The sequence below is a fragment of the Dermacentor variabilis genome, chromosome 2, assembly GCF_050947875.1.
Source record: "Dermacentor variabilis isolate Ectoservices chromosome 2, ASM5094787v1, whole genome shotgun sequence".
NCBI classification, from domain to species: Eukaryota; Metazoa; Arthropoda; class Arachnida; order Ixodida; family Ixodidae; genus Dermacentor; species Dermacentor variabilis.
The window spans coordinates 242,612,669-242,633,314 of NC_134569.1; the positions used below are offsets into that span (position 1 = coordinate 242,612,669).

Below are 20,646 nucleotides of genomic sequence, written 5' to 3' on the forward strand. Positions count from 1 at the left end.
AAGAAGGCATTGGGGAGTATGGCAATGTACACTTACAAAACACTGATGATACCAGTGAAACCAAATTAATGGAGCTGCTGTTCTTTTTTTGTCCACCCCATCCTTGTTAGTTACAATGAGCAATATCCGAACAGAAGGCATATGTAGTTGGTCGTGCATAGCCTGCACGCAAAGACTTGTTGGCATGTTATGACCTTAGCACAGTGTTTATATGTAAAAACCTTCTGATGTGTTGATGACTTCCTTCTCTTTATCATACTTTGCCTGATGGAGCCAGCAAGTGGGTCAACCAGATGTTCAACAGGCTTCCCACTAGTTTTCCCACAGTCTCCTTTACCAGGGTACTGCTCATTCTTGACCTTGCACTGCACTTCAACCATGGCCACACCTGCTAAACCTATAGCATGCGATCAAAAAAGTGCTATACATCACGTTGCTCAAAACTAATGACATCTGGTACAAGGCCCTCATTTATTTGGAACACCCTCATTTGGAACACCCTCATGGAACACCCTCAGGGTGTTCCATGGAAATGGAACACACTCATTTATTTACGCCATCATCATACTGTACGAAGCTTCGCATGATAAGTGCGACAATTAACATCTGCTGGTTTTTCAGTGTTATTCCTGTCCAGCTTGCTGAAAGCTATCCTGACTTTTTCAAAAGCAAATGACTGCTGCTGGACTAGAAGTGCTTAAAACAAGGGTCGCTATAACCACATATGTCACACGAAATGAATTGAAGAAATAAAACGAAGGACACCGAGCAACAGAAGTGCTAGCACTTCTGTTGGTTCTGTTTTTTAGCACTTCTGTTGGTCGGTGTCCTTCGTTTTATTTCTTCAATGCTTCATCCCGACCAGACGGGCTTCCGTCGAACCCTCGATTTCACACGAAATGAAGAACGCCAATGAGTATACAGGCAGTTTACTTCATATCCAACAAGCTTGGTTCTCCCTTTGCTGGTGAGTAAACTCAACTTGCCCTGAATACATGGCCAGTGACAAACTATGTGCCAGATGCTGTGTCCCCTGCAAAGCTGAAGATGTGTACGAGATCCTGACACCCTGCCGCGGCTTCTACACTGGGCAAATGGGCTACTATAAAAATGACTGCCTTTACTAATATGCAAATAACATGAAAACGGGCAGAAATTTGGCTATTCATTGGACCCAACTGCAGGTGCAAGCCACTCTTCCACCAGATGTGTGTTGTTCACAGAAACTGGAGCTATACAAATGCAGATAAAAACGATGATGTTTGAAAGTAGTAGAGTGGAACTATATTCTGCACAAGCAGCGCTACCTGCAGTGCTGGTACCTTATAGCCACAATTCATGGCTGCACTATTCTTGAATTATTAACTTCTATTATATTTATGGTGGCCATATATTGCGAATACGTATCATTCACATTGTGTGCAGTATGGTTAAATGTCATTTATGATAGCCCATTCCTAATCTCAAATGCAACAAAAGAGCAAATATAGGCAACAAATTGCAATTCAAAGAGACAAAAGACAACCAGTGCACAGGTTAAGTGACAGACTTCCTTTTATTGAAAAGAAATGTCACATGTGTCATGCCACCAGCAGTGGGTAGCAATCTTTCAAGCTTGGGTGCCACGCTGTAAAACGGCCTTGGACACAAAAAACCGACATCATATTGTACAGAATGAAAGGGCAAGACCATCTTAGAACAGTCTATGGCACCACATACTTGTCATGGTGTAAAAAATGTTGACATGCCCTACCCATAAAGAAAAAGCAACAAACGCAGAAAACACGCCTTAAAATGCAATGCGCAGAGCCTGAAACCAAGAAAAAACAACACGAAAAAGGTTTCGCTAAGTCTTTCAACGATTAAAATTGTCAAACTGTCTCATCACTTCTTAATGAACCTGCACAACTGAAAAGGAAGGAAAGCCCAATAGCAGGGCTGCAGAAAATGTCACCGAATAAATATACTTTGCTTACCAACGATACCTGTGGTTCAGTTGTGGTCTGTGTATAAACTAATTGTGTATAAACTTTTCTTGTTTAGAATGGTTTAGCAGATCGGAAAAAAATGACCATAAGAGCACCAGGTGTATGCATAGTCTACGCACGAAAAGCCACTGCTTTCTTATATTTTTTCTCTACTACTATTCATGAGTATTTAAGCGCCTTAATAGCATTGCTAACATCCTGCTGCAAAACACAAAATTGGGCAAGTTGTGGCATAAAGAAAATTGCAGCTTCATAATGTGAAACAATGATGCAGTAGCTGGTGAAATATGCACAAGAAGCTTACTTCATGCAGTGTTTCTTGAAGTGGACCCTTGCCAATGCAAGTCGGTAATCTCCTTAACAAAGTCAAATAAGTACGAGTCGTATTTATTCGTAGGAGTTGTTCCTCCCAGTGTTGAAGTGGAAAGACTCGGCTTTTCTTCCTCCTCTTTTATATCCGGACTTGGCCACTGGTCTACACCAAAACCCTCTAGCTTCTTACAGCTGAATTCGTTTTGGTTTTCTCAAATCTATATTTGGGCTACCCATTGCTAGGTCTCATGCTTAATCAAAGAATGAATCAATGAAATGAATCGGTTCTCAAAGAGCATGTGCAGTCCAGCCAAAAGCAGGGGCAAGAATCCGCATTGTGCTCCTGCATTGAAGGTGATTAACACGTACCATAATGGCGAATGTGCTTTAGTAAGCTTCCCTGCAATATGAATTTGTAATGAACAAAGAATTGTCAATGAAGCTTACCGCGACCATAGATGCACTTGCAAATTATGTCACAATTGAAAATAATGAGCACAGTGCAAACCTATGTGCCCTTTCCACTCTTAGTATGTTTTACTGCACGATGCTTATTTACCCCCTGTATTGCGTTGTAGCAAGCTACGAAAGAAACTTTGCATAGTTAGGTTTTTACGATTATCTTTCTCGCAATACACCAATATTTCGGGGTGAAGCATACTAAAAGTGAAAAGGGGCCACAATCACTACACAATAAGAGTTCTTTAATTATACACTCGCGCACCCGCCGCCTCTCAGGTCCCCTAAATGGACATACTATGCTGGCCGATAGCGGCCCCCTCCCACTTTTAGTATGCTTCACCGCGTAACGAAAATGTAATGAGGCAAAGAAGCCGTACATTTGTATTGAGTGAATAAACAAATGGTTTTCACAACGGTACAGAAATAAACGCGCACCATGCACCCGTCTACCGCACGGAAGAGCGTCGCAACATACGGTAGCTGATTCACACAGGCCGTGTAGCCCACTTATCAGTCGTAAATGGTATTATGGGTAATTCAAAATTTGAGACACTCATGTGTTTATGTTTACGTTCGCACTCCTTGCGTAATAAGACTCCCAGAACTTCCGCAATACAAAATAATTTACAACACACATGCAAAGAACACAGCCATATGTCTCGTTTTCAACTCGACCGTCATGCAAATGACATATAGCGCGGGAAAACATGAACATGCTGTGTTAGCGTCGTAAACTTCATACTAGGCAAGGAGCTAGCACACCACAATCCCGCTACAGCCGCTAATGAGACCAAGACGGGAGCACATGTCTGTGAACGCGCAAACGGAGCCCCTAAGTCACTCTGCTGCTCCGCCACCCCCGCTGCACGGCTGCACCACTCGTTTCAAGCACAGCACACCAAACACACATTCACCGCTGAACAGTGGGCGGTCGACGCAGTTGCATCTACATGACTTGCAGCGAGCAGCACATCCCTCGATGTCCGTTAAGCAAAGTCGGACACTGCGACGCGACATCGCGGTTCGCAGAACTTCGCTGGCGAGGCGCTAGGCCAGTTTGATATTTCAATTCGCGCTTTCCAGAAACGCTAGCGCCGCCGCGCGGATCTTTTCGGAAGCCGGGAGGGGGTGATGGATTTCTCGCTCACGCGGTTTCTGCAGCTGCGTTGGCGTACTTGTGCTCTTCGTTATGGAAGAAAACAGTCGACGAGCGAAGAGCAACCGCATGTGCAGTGTGCCGCAATGCACAAATCGTGCAATTTCCGGAAAAGTGAGCCTGCACCACTTTCCAAAAGATAAAAAACGGAGGAAGTTGTGGGCGATCAAGCTCCGCATCGGGAAGCAAGTGAGCGAAGAAATGGTCGTATGTAGCGATCATTTTAACAAAGACGACTTCTTTTGGGGCCACCTTGGTGAGTAATTGACTGTTGCGATGCACTCAATGATTTCATTTTATTCTTGTGGTGAGCTGATTGTGAAATTTTGCCTTAAAGACGGGTTGAAGCCCTTACGAAAGCGGCTGAAAAGAAACGCCGTGCCTTCGCAAAAGATCCCTATGCGCTCCCACGAAGCAAGTGTGAGGCCTAGGGTTCCCCGAAGAAAGCCCCCCACAGATTCTCAAGGTAAGTTTAAGTACGCAAGTGTCACCGTTTATTAAATGTTCTGCCTGCACTCGCGCTGTTTCGGTAAATATTCCTCGACGGTGCCTGACGCTGCGTAGTGAGCATTTCACACTAGCGAACGTATTCTGCATCTGTTCTTAGACGTTCTGTGTGAAAATCAAACAGGCGGTCAATGTGCAAGGCGTTCGCTACTTTTTTTGGCTGTAGTGAAAGTTGTGTACCGATCGGAGGTACTGCGCAAGCGTTTGTGATCTTGTATTTGTTTTGCTTGGTCTTAAAGCATCTCTTCTATTGACCTAACAATGTTGCAGGAAACGAGGGCCAACAGGACGACGTATCTGAAGTCGTCATTAGTGAAGATTGCGCATGCGAGCTTCCTGATAATTTGGAAGAAAGTGAATACAATGGTGAGAATTTTTTTTCCGACCCTCGCACCCAAGTTTTGATGATGCATAGGCGTTACCGCATGTTTAAGTTTGCCGTTTCACCAAACAAGGCGAGTCCGGTTGTGCAACTGCGAAGGGCAATATATCGAGAGTGGTATCGGCGAAAGATTTTGGGCACCTAGATAAATACACGTTCTACTATTAAGAGACTAAGGCTTTTGTAATGTCACCTTAGGCAAGTAGCCTACTGGAGTGACTCTGATGCAAGTGTTCTGTGTGTGTGAATGTGTTTTTTTCTATGATCTTTCTCACTTTTTGTGCTTTTCTTTGTAATATTTCGGCACCCCCCTTACCCTTTCACCTGTGCACCAGGTTAGCAAAGTGGATGTTTACCTTCCAGGTAACCTCCCTGCCAACCTCCCCGCCTTTCGCATCTGATACTTTCTCTCTCTGCTCTTGAATTTTAGAGCAAAGGCAAGCCAGTGCAATGCATCTTGTTTTATTTTGCCGTAGGACTGAATACACCGTGTTGTAGGACACTTCACATGGTTTTATGAAGGATTTAGTTCACCATCATTGTATTGCAGACCCACCTGTGCAGGATTGGCTTCCCCCCCTTTCAAGCTCTTGCTCACGAACAACAGCAGGTAACTTTTTGCTTAAAACTGTACCAATTTCGCTCTAAATTTTTTCTTGCGTTACAGAACGAGACGCTGCAAGGGCACTTGTTGAACTTCAAGAGCTGGGCCACACACCTGAGCTAAACAAATCCGTTCAAGTGAACTCACTGGACTTCACACAAAAATTTAGGATTTCGGACGTGCTTCTTTCTGATGCTCACCTAAACACTTTGACTGGCGTACCTTCTCATGCACTTCTAAACAAGATTGTTTCACTCGTAGAGAAGTATGAGGCGGCAAATAGGATGGAAGCTTCTGTGAGGGACAGAGTTATTTTGGTGTTCATAGTTCTGAAACAGGCTATGTCATTTTCCTGTCTCAGTGTACTTTTTCAATGTAGCATTTCGTCCATACACAGATATTTTGTGCACACACTGCCTCTTGTTGCTGCAGTGCTGAAAGCTGCCATTGAGTGGCCTTCAAAGGAGGAAATTTTAAACAATATGCCTTCGCACTTTAAACAGTATCCGAGAGTGCGAGGTGTTGTAGATTGCACAGAAATCCCAGTAGAAAGATCTCGCTGTGTGAAATGTCAGCTACTGACATATTCACAATACAAGTCGACTTACACTGTAAAATTTCTCATATGTGTAAGTCCAGCTGGCACAATAACATTCATCAGTGAAGCATTTGGTGGACGAGCCTCAGACAAAGCCATTACAGCTGAGTGTGCAATACTGGAGAAGTTCGAGTCATTCACAGATGACATTATGGTCGATAGGGGTTTTTTCATTGATGACTTGTGCACTGCCCGTGCAATTGGCGTAATTCGGCCACCTTTTGCTAAAAAGGACTGCCAGTTTGACCGCAATGATGCCCTTAGGACAGCTGATATTGCTAGGGCACGGGTTCATGTAGAACGAGCAATACAACGAGTTAAAATATTTAAGCTCTTCAACTCAACTCTGTCCTGGGAAATGCTGCCTTATATCAATGAGCTGTTCACAGTTGCGTGTGGGCTAACTAACTTGTGCGCACCAATACTGGCTGATGATAAATTTCAGTAAGCACGCTTGCAAAGCTGACACAATTCATCCTCATCATTGCAATCCTATTTTATGTCCACTGCAGGACGAAGGTCTATCCCTGCGACTTTCCAATTATCCCTGTCCTGTGCCAGCCGATTTCAACTAGTGCCTGCGAATTTCTTAATTTCATCACCCCAGCTATACTTCTCCCGTACTCGACTGCGCTTCCTTTCTCTTCGCACCCATTCTGCAACCCTAATGGTCTACCGGTTTTCTAACCTACGCATTACATGATGTGCCCAGCTCAAATTTTTCTAATAATGTCAATAAGTATATTCGGTATCTTTGTTTGCTCTCTGATCCACACCACTATCTTCCTGTCTCTTAACTATATGCCTAACATTCTTCGTTCCATCGCTCTTTGCGCGTTCCTCAACTTGTTCGCAAGCTTCTTTGTCAGTCTTCACGTTTCTGCCCATATGTTAGCACCAGTAGAATGCGCTGATTGTATACCTTTCTTTTTAATGATAATGGTAAGCTTCCAGCCAGGATATGGCATGTGCTCCAACCCATTTGTATTCTTTTGCTGCTTTTACTATAACTTCGAGATTGCTGGTGCCATTACCCTGCTTATCTTTTAGTGCATACATCTTGGTTTGACCTACGCCAAGCTTCCTTCACCGATTTCATGCTGCGTCCATCTTTTACGGCTTTTTTCAGTCTTTATCGCGTTATAATTTCGAATCACTTATTTTCGCCTTGTTGATCAGTTTTGACAGTTTCGCAAATTCTATCTTATCTCTTGAGTTGGACACTTTCATTCTTTGTCACTTCTTTATTAGGTCCTTTGTTACTTGGGAGAGCTTGCCTACTGGTTGCCTTGGTGCCTTGCCTCCCACTTCAATTGCTGCCTCTGAAGCCATCCTCGTAACGGTTTCATTCATTAGCTCTATGTCATCTTCATCTCTGTTCTAAGGCTGCATATTTGTTTGCAACTACCAGCCTGAATTGGTCTGCTTTTACCCTTACTGCATCTAGATTGGCTTGTTTCTTCTTGACCAATTTTAATCTTTCCCTGTTCAAATTGAGGTGAATCCTAGCCCTCACTAACCTATCAGTGTTGATCAGACACATATTGCTATGGTTAACGGAACACAAACTGGCGAATGTTAATGTTACTTTAACAGAACAATCTCTTTTGGTGTATTTTCCACTTAATTTGTGCGACATCATCAGCTGTTCAATTATACATACTGTCTATAGTATGCGCTGTTGGGTCAAATAGGCGTGATGGTTATTTTTTTTTATTTTTTCATCACTTTGTCGTGTACATTGCAATGTGTGACTAAGTACAGCTGTGAACTTGTGGGCATTGCAACCACAAAGACGTGAAGAATGTGAACCGAGAGCAGGTGGCAAATATACGAGCATGCGAGAGCCTCGCATGTGGCATACATTTATTTGCAGACAACCTATACAAATGGAAGTGATGTGTACACATTCAGTTAAGAGACATATGAAAGTTGAGAGGAGGGCGAATATCAACATTTTCTAACAAATAGTAAATATTGAATATCACATAGCAAAACGCAGACACACATTTACAGGAGGAATGTTTATTGTGGTATGTTTATAGGTGTGATACGTGTACTGACAAGTAAAAAAAAAAGCAGCCAAGTATATCAGGTACAAAGGACCAGTTATAAACACAGAAGCACTAATTTTCAAGTAAAAAACTACTTGTATTCGCTCAAGTACTTTAGAGTGACTGCAAACAAGCTCTTCAGGAATTATGAGCTGCTGTGTGACTAGCTTTTCGAAGAATGCAAAATAAATAGTTGCTTAAAAAAAGGATCAACAGCTTTCTTCTCTTTTTTGCAACATGTGCACTGTAGATACTTGTAAAGGTGTCATTTGCAGAGAAAACATCACAGGTTGTAGAGTAAAAAATGAAACTCCATGACTAGACATCCAAAAGCACTAAATGACAGAATACAAGCAAAATTTGCAGCTGACCATTTATGCATATGCTGCAAAACCTAGAACCAAACTTGAACTCCTCATTTTGCTTCTTCGATGCTTCAAAAACTCTTGCCATTTCAGTTCTCACAATTTGCTATACTTTCCTTAGCAGACATTGAACAGTAAATATAATTAACAATTGCTTAATTGCTGCTACATATATTGCAATTCACGGCGGCCGCATTTCGATGGAAGCGAAATGCGAAAGCACCCGTGTACTTAGATTTTCGTGCACGTTAAAGAACCCCAGGTGGTTGAAATTTCCGGAGTCCTCCACTACGGCGTGCCTCGTAATCAGAAAGTGGTTTTGACACGTAAAACCCCATAATTTAATTTTTTAATATATTGCAATTCGTAAATATTACAAAGTACTGAATAGCTTTTCTTCTAAGTATCCCCCCTCCCACTGAATGGAAGTGATCAACAACGAAAAAAACCTATGAACACCAACATACTTTCAAGCCTTGCTAATCTGCACAAGCTTAGGTAGTACCCTTTTGAAGTAGACATACTGCAGCCTGTCTACAAGTGCCTGAATATGCTCGGTGTCTCTCGGCACATGAATGACAAGGCTCTCAACTTTCGAATATACTATAAAATGACACAGATTCATGTTAAGGAGGAGCATGCCCAGTTGAACCTGGGAATAATACTTGTGAGCACGTCTCAATGCATAATTTTCTCCATCACACACAATAAATGCCAGCTTCTTAGCATTTACAAGGTCTTGTATGCTAGAGTGCTTGCCTAGAACAGGACACTTCACTTCCAGCAAGATGTTCGTTCCCCTCTGCTCACTTATTCCATCCGGGCTGTAGCCAAGCCAAGGAACATCTGGAATGACGACGAGTCCCAGCTTGCTCACGCTTTCGTTATGAGTCTTCTCGTACTCTTCAAGTGCAAGAGGCTCGTTGTCTTTTCCATACATTGTGGCTTCATTTCCCTTGAAAGGCTCCCTGCAGTACAGTCTGTCCAGCTTTGCTTCCCAACTGCGTGTACCTCTTTCTTCAAACGTGTAGAGTTCTCTGCAGATGCTTCCAGTAATTCTTTTTTTTCTTTCGCTGTGCCACAGAGTGGATGACTGATCAGTTGTCTCGCGGCATATTTCCCTAGCTTTGGCATAGGAGAGGCACACATTTTGAAGATAGAAACTCTTTTCATTTTCATTGAGATGTTCAAGAGTAAACCTTTTCAGTACTGTTTTTTCACCATCTAGCACCGATTCAAAAAATGAAAATTTTGTGTGCTCTCTCAAGTAGCAACCTTGTGTGAAAATTGTGTCGATGGCGCGGACTATGTTCAAATTGCTAGTGAAAGGGATTGACTTTCTTGCACGAGTTTTGTGTTTTGCCAGTGCAGAATTTGGTACTGCATCGATAAGTTCTTTCCTAATCAGGGCTTGAACATCTTCAGGGACACTTATTGGTTGAAGCTGCTCGACGTGGCAAAACAAACTAATTGGCCTTGGTTTGTAGATGCAGGCGGCACTGGCACGTCCCCACTGTTGTTGCACATCCGTGCATGACAATGAATCCAGGGAAGTGGCACTTGTCCTGTACATCAAAATAAACATACCTTGCTGAAATACTCTGTGTATTGGCTTTTTTCTGCATCTTTCATATGATTCAAGAAAATGTTTCCTAACAGTGTCGCGATGGGGCTAGTTGGAATTCTATGATGCAACTTGGTAGTGCGGAAAAAAAAATGAGACAGACGGGAACCATTTCAGTTTTGAGTTAGCGCTTGTGTACATTGGTTCCATTTTGTTTCATCCTTTGTTTCCGTGTTAGTAAGTTACATCAACAATATTTTACAGCAGATTCAGAATCAAAATCCTACAGTAAACAAATAAAAAAGCCCAGAACGTTTAAAACATTTCTGGGCATTCTGTGGTTATTAATACAGCCTGTGCCCACCTGAAGTGACTGAAGCAACACATACTCAATTGATTGCTGTGTGCATGTTCTTGAAACTCGGTTCCTAGTGCAACAACAAGCCCCAGATGGCATTGAAAAGGCATCATTGCCACTGACTTCTATGTTCGCCTTTTACAATGTGGCTCTTAGTTCGACATAAGGTAAACATATTCACTGTCACTTGATGCACGTTACAGGCAAGCCAACTAATGAAAATAAATAAACACATGATGTATAAAGTTTTACCTGTTCAAATATATCAAAGTGGCAAACAAATGTTTGCATTGACGAGAGAGACCGGCCTTGCACGTGCATTCTCCCTGAAAACAATCAAACCAATGTTAAGCACGCAAACGACCTTAAAACCGCGCTAATTATTTACAGGGCAAATGCGTAGGCTCCCACATGCACATTGAATTCTGGAAGCCGAAAACAACACATTGGTGCTTTTATGACACTAGAACGACGAAATTGCGCGTTTAAGCCCGAGAAGTAAGTAAAAAAATAATTGCATTTAACGCGTTGCACTTTGGCGAAATCGCCGTACAGCACGCGAAAACGCTAATCATGCTGGAAACGGGGCGCGCTGGCACACCTCATTGTCTCGCTCATAGCTTCTAAATTGGCACTACTGAAATGTTTCCGTGTTACCTGGCATTTTTAACAAGCATTCCACAAATAAGCCATTGCAGGGAGCCATGAATGCACATAACGTCATCAATGCACACAACGTTTATTTTATGCAGCGGCATGAGGGGTACTGCGCTTTGTTTACATCCGAGCGCCACCAATTAACTGCTTGGTGTCAATTCTCGTACATCACGTATATATTTAAAAAAAACGTAAGGTGAAATACTGACCTTTACGGCGCCGGTTTCATTGCAGACTTGAACTTTTATAGTATGCGGGGGGCCTCTCACGGCGCTTGTCTGCAGGCATAGTGACTCGACCTCGACAGCCGCGCTTGTCGTCGCTCGTATACCGCAGCATATTATATGGCCAGCGTTAAACGCAGCCTCTCCTTCTACAACACATCTCTGCGTTTCCTTTGCAAGGTCAAGGATCGCGCTTAGAGATACTAGAGGCCCGTGAGCCGCCTGCACCTGGAGACGCGCACGCTTTCGTGTCGGCTCCATCACCTCTATCCCCGCCATATTGAAACGTTCTCCGCGCCCCCTATAGTCGCTGGAAAGTGCGAATTGTCACCACCGCCGCGTTCTCAAGAAAGCACGGGTCACACAACGCAGATTCTGTACTGCCAGAGCTCACCGAGGCCATAGCCGCACTGCCGCACCGCCACTACTCACGGCTTTCCGCCAAGTAACACAGAACCTACAACGAAGACACAAGCGACGCAAGCATAATCACATGTGCAATGTTTGAACAACGTGCGGTCCAGAGAACGATCACGCCGAGGACGAACACGCCACGGCGTCGCTCGGCGCCAGCATCGCGCCTTCTCAAAAATCCTTAAACGATGCTCTCCCTAGGCACTTAGGATCAGGTCACGTCAGGGATTTTTGTACGACAAATAGACGCACGCAATAGCGACGCGGCGTCGGCTTCGGCCAGAGCGCTGGAGGAGGAGGCGGCGTTCTTCAAAGCGTGGCACTACTTTACGAAGTTTAAGGGGCTTTAGTTCTGCCCCATTTCCCATTTCCCGCATGCCGCGCGCGCCGCTTATTTTCTTTTTAAACCTGTACGCGGCGCTTCCTTTTTTCTATCGCGCGCGCGCCTGTTACGGCGCACCACGCGCCAGCTCTCAAGAAAGGCGCGCGCTACGCCGCGCATTGGCATTGCTTGCGAGCTGGCGCGTGGTGCGCCGTGGGCTACGCGTTGGCACGCACGTAGTCTTGCCCATACTAATACCATCATGTGCCGGGCCATAAAAAAATTACACTTCCAACACAACAGATCTTTCGTCTCGCTTTATTGACTTCGTTTCCGAAAACAAAGATTTTTCTTATAACGTGGTGTAATAGATGCTCTCAAAATGAGCAAAAGTGAAAGGTGCATGACATATCCAAGAGTACTAAGCACAAAAGTTGACAGACAGTGAAATAACAAAAAAGCGCTAGAAAACGCGAAGGCCGTTTCATGTACACACACACATAAAAAAAAAAGATTTTTATATAACGCCCTCAAAACCGAAATGTAGACGAGCTTCTGATATATGCACTAATATATTGCACAAAATTGGACATGTATGACAAAGTCATGACAACTATAGAAAGGGAGAACTCACTTGTAATGGCAAAAACAATGACACGCAATATACCTAAAACATTGAGTAAAATGCTAACATTGTTTGACTGACAGCCATACAAAAAAAAAGCTTACTGATGAACCTGCACGAAAGTATATGAAATGCGTGACATGTTCATTACTACTGAACAAATTGAAAAAGACAGGGCAGAACATAAATAACAGTGTACTAAAAACTGCAATACACATTACCACGTTATTTTGCACTTGACCACAACTTGAGTAACGGTCGCAAGGTTGAACAGAAGGCAGTCGGCTTTTGCAGCACATAAAAAACATTCGCAGAAAGGCCTATTACTCAATGAAAGACCAGGTAAAATAAGCCAACAACACGACTTTTCTTTCGCCCTGAATGCAATGCTCAGCAGTAAAATTACGTCACTTAGGGCACTAAGTCCTACCTACTGGGCACTCGTTTCTATAGTAAACACGAACTGCAAAAATCTGCATGTAGGACGCTTGCAATGCTCATGCTTTCCAGAAATAAAGGCGTGTCATGCGTACACATGAAGGTTGTTCGCGCGGATTTCCTATCGGCGATTACTGAAATAATACACAAACACGAACAGTAATTTTTCAGCTGTTAGTACGTTTGTAGAACGTGACACACAAAAAGCACTGAGGGCAGTATGGAAAGATGGGCAAGTTACTGAAGTTGTAGAATGACACTTGGCACAGAAAAACACAAGTCATAGACCAGGTGACAATGAGGAGGAACATCTGTTTGTCGGCGTTCTCTACCGGCAAGAGGGAAGCGTAGCACAATCAAGGCGCAACGACGTCCGGAGGCTCATGGAGCACACACATGGACAGGGCTGTGTTCGTGTACATGCCCCTTCTGATGTCCTTGAGTTTGCACGCTCACCTGTTGTCTTTAGTCACCCGGAACAACCTTGCAGGGCTTGTTTTTGAGGTATTCGTGCACCACTGCACGATTCACGAGTGGTACGAGTCGTGAAACGGGTGAAACATCGCGGAGCACAAGCACACAGCTATTGATGCCCACGAAACCGACGAAACTACCCACGCCGGTGAACGCACACCGGCGCACGCTTCCCGTTAACAACAGATAACGAAATATGAAATGTCATGCAGCTGTCTCCGCGCACTGTCTCCGCGCGCGCGTCGTGCGCGGAGACAATCGAAGGTAATAGTTGCGAAGCGGTTACGAGAGAGGGCAAGGGGAGAGGACTTGGGGGCCGGGGGGAGGCCACGGCCACCTGCATCACCACGCGTGCGCGTGAGCGCGACGACATACGAGGCCATGCAAGGGAAACGGATTTTCGTCTTCGCCCTCCTCATAGATGGCGCCAATTACCTCTGCCACCGAAGCCGCGGAGTTTCCCACCGCGGGCCGTAGTTCCAGCAGATCAAGACGCACGGGCACCCGCAATGAAGCATCACCTACAACGTATGGCGTTTGCTACTAATACCGCCGTTTTGGAAACGACGCTCGTTACTGTCGACATCCCTGCGCTTGGCAGGGAAACAGGCTGGCCGACCTCTAACGGCGACTAGTGATCCAGCCCAAAACACAAGTCGCCTTTTCTACATGACGGACATAGTTACAGGACAACGGTTCTTAGCCGACACAGCAGCTGACGTCAGCATTCTCCCCGCCCACCACTACGACCAAAAAGCGACACCTGTGTCGTTTTTGCAAGCCGTCAATGACACCAGGATTCCAGTTTTTTCGTCACGCTCCGTCATGCCAAACCTTGGTCTTCGACGAGCGATCCGCTGGATTTTTCTGGTTGCCGACGTCCGTCGTGCACTCATTGGAGCAGACTTCTTGCACAACTACGGACTCCTTGTCGACGTCCAACGACGCCGTCTCATTGACTCCGTGACCCAGCTATCCGTTCCCGGCGTCCCATCATCAGGCACATCGCCATTCGTGCCTATTTCTGCAATGTTGGACGAACCTTTCGTCGCACTCCTACGCGAGTTTCCCACTTTGACGCGCCTGCCGGACTGGACGCAATTGGTGCAACATGACGTGTGCCATCACATCGTCACCTCCGGCCCACCAGTCTATTTCCGACCCCGGCGTTTGTCCCCGGAGAAACTCAAGATCGCTCGCGCGGAGTTCGAACACATGCTGCAACTTGACATCATCCTCCCTTCCTCCAGTAACTGGGCATCACCCCTTCACATGATGCCTAAGAAGACGCGAGACTGGCGCCCATGCGGCGATTACCGGGCACTAAACAACGTCACAGTTCCCGATCACTACCATCTACCGAACATTCAGGACTTCACGGTAGCGTTGCATGATGCGACGATCTTTTCTAAGATTGATCTCGTTCGCGCCTATCATCAACTACTGGTTGCTGAAGAAGACATTCCCAAGACCGCCATCACCACACCTTTCGGTCTTTTCGGATTTCTCCGCATGCCTTTCGGTTTGCGGAACGCGGGCCAATCCTTTCAGCGTTTCATCGATGCCATCACCCGAGGCTTGCCTTTCGTTTTTGCATATATTGACGACCTTCTCGACGCAAGCTCTTCGGCAGAAGAACATCTTCACCACTTGCGGCTGTTTTCTCGCCTTTCCAGTAAAGGAATTGTCATCAACGCCGCCAAGAGCGAATTCGGTCAACCCAAACTCGAGTTCCTCGGTCATATCGTCGACGCTGACGGCACTCGACCACTGCCGTCCAAGATTCGCGTCATCGAAAACCTTCCCCGGCCGACCACGCTCACCAAGCTCTGACAATTTCTCGGATTTGTCAATTTCTACCGCCGATTCATTCCCGATTGCGCACGACTTATGGCTCCGCTAGAGGCCCTGCTGGTAAACAAACGTAAACAAGTGCTTCAGTAGACTTAAGAGGCCCCCGACGCTTTCACAAGAGTCAAGTCTGCCCTCGCCGACGCCACGCTGCTTAGACACCCAAATCCAGACGCGCCCACTGCAGTCATGACCGACGCTTCAAACACCGCCGTTGGTGCCGTTCTGCAAAAATTCATCGAGAATGCGTGGCAACTACTTGCCTTTTTCTCCAACAAACTGAAGCCTGCGCAGTCCCGCTAAACGGTGTTCGGCTGTGAATTACTCGCTGTTTACCTGGCTATCAGGCACTTTCGCCGTTTCCTAGAAGGTCGTGCATTCACTGTCTTGACCGACCATGAGCCCCTTGTGCAGGCAACGAATCGTTCGGCGTCCTGTTACTCGGCCCGCAAGATTCGACACCTTTCCTACATCTCCGAGTTTACAACAACGTTCCGCCGCATCAAGGGCACCGAGAACGTTACAGCCGACATTCTGAGTCGCGTCAATGGCGTTTCCATGTTGACGTCGAAACCTTTCATCATCGAGGTCGACTTATTCGCCAGTCAACAGCGTGACGACACTGAACTTCGTACACTCCGGAATTCGTCAACGCCCCGGAAATTGGAGGACGTCGTGTTTACGCCAGATGGTACGTCCGTCGTCTGTGACACTTCTACCGACACACCTAGATCATACATTTCGGCATCCCTTCGCAGACGCCTTTTCAAAACCGTGCACAACTTGTCGCATCCTGGCATAGGTGTGACACAGAAGCTTCTTTCCAGTCGTTTTGTTTGGCCTCGCCTAAACACGCAAGTTCGCGATTGGGTTCGCTGCTATTTGTCGTGTCAACGCTCTAAGGTACAGCGTCACCCCATTCTGCCTGCCAAGTCTTTTCTTCCACCGGATGCTCGTTTTGACACCGTACACCTGGACCTCGTCGGCCCTCTCCCACCTTCGAAAGGTTACAGCTACATACTGACATGCATCGACCGCTATACACAATGGCCAGAAGCTACACCTATATTTGAGATCTCAGCGCCCACTGTTGCAGCAGCTTTCGTGTCTACATAGATCGCAAGGTTCGGCTGCTCATCCACAATAATCACCGATCGCGGTCGGTAGGTTGACTGGGCACTCTTCAATGAGCTAATCAAACTACTCAGAACAACATGTTTTCGAACGACTGCTTACCACCCGCAGCCCAATGAACTAGTTGAACGTTTTTACCGGCATCTCAAGGCCTCCCTTATGGCGCATGAATCGCAGGAAAAGTGGGTCCTGCAGCATTTGCCCCTCGTCTTACTTCGCATCAGAGGCGCACTCAAGAGCGACCTAGGTTGTTCCTGTGCTGAGCGAGTCTACGGCACTCACCTACGCCTTCCGTGCGATTTTTTTTTTGTCGCCACCACCAAAACACTTATGCCATCACCTGCCGACTACGTTGCCAAACCTCAAGTTTTCTCCAGTCAGATATGCGCCGTGCCTACACGTTCGCAAGAAACAAGGTCTCCGTACGTTTATCCCTTACTCACCTCTCCTACCCACGTTTTCGTGCGCAACTGTGCCGTGCGGAAGCCTTTGCAGCCACACTACTCCGGGCCATATTGTGTTTTCGAGCGTCGTCCGACGACTTTTGTCGTGAATGTCAACGGCCGCTCAGACACAAACGCACTGGAACGTCTCAAACCCGCCTACATTGAAGCACGCGCGCCATCGGCTCCACCAATGTGCGACGCAACGCTGCTGCATCCTTCGACGCCGCCTCCGTGCGTGACACCGAAGACCAATGCCAAGACACGTCGCGTCACGGGGACTTTCCATCGTTCGTCCAATTTTCCTCCTCTCCAGGGGGGGAAGCCCTTTGTAGCGGCAGCGGAAACGGCGTCGCATGAGAATTACGTAGACGCTCGCGTCTACACGAGGCACGAGCGGCTGGTAGGCTCCGGCACGGGCTAGCCTTGCGAAAATTATTACTTAAAAGAATGTTACGCTAAGAGATCGAGGGTCGGTTTTTCCTCTCCTGCGAGAGCCCGATACATTACCGATCTACGTGGTCGCCCGTCGCCACAGCCCATACCACGCAAGCGCACACCTTTTCTGAAATACTATAGCCCTGTTCGCTGACAGTCAGCTTCCGGCTTACGAACACTACCGGTTGTACCTCCCCGTTTTCATTTTTCTGACTGAGCACTGCGCCCATGCCTCGATCACTTGCACCGCATTGCAGAATGAAAGGAAGGTCATAAACAGGAGCTCTCAAAACCGGTATGAGAGAAGACTGCAATGTCATTTAAGCAGGGAAGCGCGTAGTCCCGTGTTCCTTTCATAATTCTACACGTGTGTGATATGTGATTGTTTGAACGAGGCGCGTGAACGCCATCACTCAAGAAAAGAGGAGGAAGAACGAACTGGGCTCGCGCTGTGAATGTAACTGGTCAGCGCTGCAACCGCTGTTGTAAATATAACCTGTAAATATTTCCTCGTCTTACTGACTCTTCCTTCGCATAACACTGTTGTGGAGGGCGCCGTACCCCGTCCTCGCCACGGAGCTCCACAGCGCCCGCAACGTCCTGCTTTCCGCCATGGCTCTCGGTGACGACTCCTCGTCTCCTTCTACCCCTGCGACCCCGACAACAACGTACGTTACGATTACCAATCGCCGCGATCCTGGCATATTCTCCTGCGATCCTGGCATATTCTCCGGCCAAGATAATGTTGATGTTGAGGACTGGCTCCAGCTGTATGAGCGTGTTAGCCAAAACAACCGCTGGGACCCTACCATTATGCTAGCCAATGTCCTATTCTACTTGGGCGAAACTCCTCGTGTTTGATTCCAGACACACGAGGACGAGATCTCTAGCTGGGATGCTTTCAAGGAGAAGCTCGATGACCTCTTTGGGAATCCCACCGGTCAGCAGCTGGCTGCTAGAAAAGAGCTTGCTACCCGAGTTCAGTCTTCTACTGAAGCGTATGTCTGGTCCGTAAGTCCGAAGGTGAGGACAATTGGCCGAAAGGCACCTAGAGGGGATGTAAAGGTGGCGTAATGGCTGGCTTGCTGTGTCAGTGGTACCTGCGAGTGACCCCTGATTAAGTCTAGCGTGGATACATATTCAGCCGTGCTGATGGTTTCCACCCGCTCTTCTGGATTAGGAATTGGGTAATTCGGATCCTTGGTTATGGCATTTAGCTTGCGGCAATCGATAGAAAGCCTGCGTCTTTTCCCCGGAGCCTCCACCAAAATTAGCGGGGACGTGTACTCACTCTCGGAGGGAACACCAACCCTAGCTCTAACATCCTCTGGATCTCTATTTCCAAAATTTGTCTCTACCTAGGTGAAACCCGGTAGGGCCTGCACTGAATGCGCGCGTCTGATACAAGCTTAATATCATGCTCTATCAAGCTAGTTCTACCTGGTAGATCCACAAAACAGTCTTCAAAGCCACCTACGAGCTCTCGCAGTTGGCTTCACTGGCGTGGATCTCAATTTTGGTCTGCGCGCATGGCGGCGTAAACTTTAGAAAGGTAAAGTTCCGTTGGCGGCATCGGATAGACAAATTCCGTTTCATTTTCTTCTGGCATATTTAGGGCTAGACGAACTATTGCTTCACGCTATCGATATGGCTCTATTAGGCTCGTTTGGTAGATCCTCAACTCTTTACGTCTACCCGTTAAATTGATGGCATAGTTCGTTTCTGAGAGCTTCTGCATGACCTCCGCAGGTCCTTCCCAAGGAACGTCCAGCTTGTTTTTTCTGGGCGCGGTTAGCAAAAGCACCTTATCTCCTACAGTGAAAGTCCGTTTCCGAGCCTTCCTATCCTAGTATACTTTAGCTTTCGTTTGGGCGCATTTCATGTTTGCTTCCACCAGCTCTTGACAAGATTGCAACCGCTCTAGCAGTTTCAATACATACTCAACAAGTGTAGGATAATCTCTACGCCCTTCCCATGCCTCGCACACCGTTTGCAGCGGAGATCAAAGCGACCTCCCATAAACGAGCTCGGCTGGACGGAACGCTGTGGCTTCATGCGGCGCCGATTCCAAGACAAACATAGTCCTTTCTTTGCTCGTAACACAAAGCCCTCTGTACCCTTTTCAGCATGGAGTGCAATGCTCCTACACTGTTGCTCTGCGGATGCCGCACAGATCTGTGGATGATGCGAACGCCGTACCTTTCTAGGAATGTTGTAGTAAGGGCGGTGGTGAATACACTGCCCGGATCACTTTGCAGCTCAGGCGGGACACCTGATCGAGAGAACACCATGAGTAATGCTTCAACTACCCCGTCTGAATTGATTTATTTTAGGGGCATGACCTCCGGAAACTTGGTCGTGGGGCAAATCATTGTCAAAATCTATTCCTACCCTAGTCACGGGAAGGGGTCCGACCACATCAGCCACTAAGCGTTTGAAGGGTTCAGTGATTACAGGAGCCAACTTCATAGGAGAAATCCTCGTTTCGTGTGGCTTTCTCGCTTTCTGACAAACCTCGCATGTGTGGACATAATTTGCTACATCTTTCAAGCATCCCGGCCAATAAAATTCTCGCAGTAACCTGCCTTAAGTCTTCTCTATGCCTAAATGACCCGCCCAGCCGTTGCTATGGCACCGATTGAGGACTGGAGCTCGATATTTTGAGGAAACAACGAGCTGATCATTCTGTACTCCTTTCATGTTTTTGTACTGTCGTTACAAAAGACCACCGCCGCGTTGAAAAGTGATATTGTTTCTGGCTATTCCCTTTTCCTCTAGCTCATTCAGCTTGTCGAGGGATACATGGCTCTCTTGTTCTGCCATGAGTCCTTCTTTATCAACCCTCAGTAGGTCTAAAAAGCCTTTCAAGTGTGGCAGCACCAAATTAGTTTCTAATTCCACTGCTAGCCCTTTCTGCGGTGTTACTACTGACCCGGATGTCTCCTCGTTAGCGTCTTCCTTACCGATTTCACTAGCTATAGGCTGTGTTTCCTGAGTGTTTATGTCATGAGGCATATTTTTGGCTTCGTTGCCGTATTTTATCTTCGCTGCGATCTCCCGAGCTTTTGAACGCGTAAGAGCTTGGACCTTATGGTCGCCAAAAAGTCAGGCCCTTCTTCTCCAAGAGCATCTTCGAGCGATATTAAAATAAGTAGGGATTATGTTTGGACAAATTTTGCGATGCCGCGGCTTCAGTCAGCAATAGTCCGAACGGCCTCTCGATCTTCACTCTGGGTATGGACAGGCAAACACTATTCTCCTCAACTACTTGTCGGA

At 46.5% G+C, this 20,646-nt stretch overlaps 1 protein-coding gene and 1 long non-coding RNA gene across 3 annotated transcripts; one reads left to right on the forward strand and one right to left on the reverse strand.

Moving 5' to 3' along the window:
• Positions 1-3,850: 3,850 nt before the first annotated feature.
• On the forward strand, positions 3,851-5,797 carry LOC142573196 (uncharacterized). 2 transcript variants are annotated; one of them, XR_012826239.1, is made up of 5 exons: positions 3,851-4,174; positions 4,256-4,384; positions 4,696-4,791; positions 5,358-5,417; positions 5,475-5,796. XR_012826239.1 is itself a non-coding variant. In XM_075682785.1 (4 exons), the coding sequence occupies exons 1-4, from the start codon at positions 3,952-3,954 to the stop codon at positions 5,453-5,455; spliced, it is 546 nt and encodes a 181-aa protein (XP_075538900.1). In that variant the 5' UTR covers positions 3,851-3,951; the 3' UTR covers positions 5,456-5,797. The 2 variants fall into 2 exon arrangements, 1 of the variants encoding a protein (XP_075538900.1); XM_075682785.1 differs by having other exon boundaries at positions 5,358-5,797.
• A 4,120-nt stretch (positions 5,798-9,917) lies between these two features.
• LOC142573197 (uncharacterized) lies at positions 9,918-11,520 on the reverse strand. The gene is made up of 3 exons (XR_012826240.1): positions 11,217-11,520; positions 10,603-10,676; positions 9,918-9,993 (listed from the first exon to the last, which is right to left on the reverse strand). It is a non-coding gene; the product is annotated as an uncharacterized LOC142573197 (long non-coding RNA).
• Positions 11,521-20,646: the final 9,126 nt, after the last annotated feature.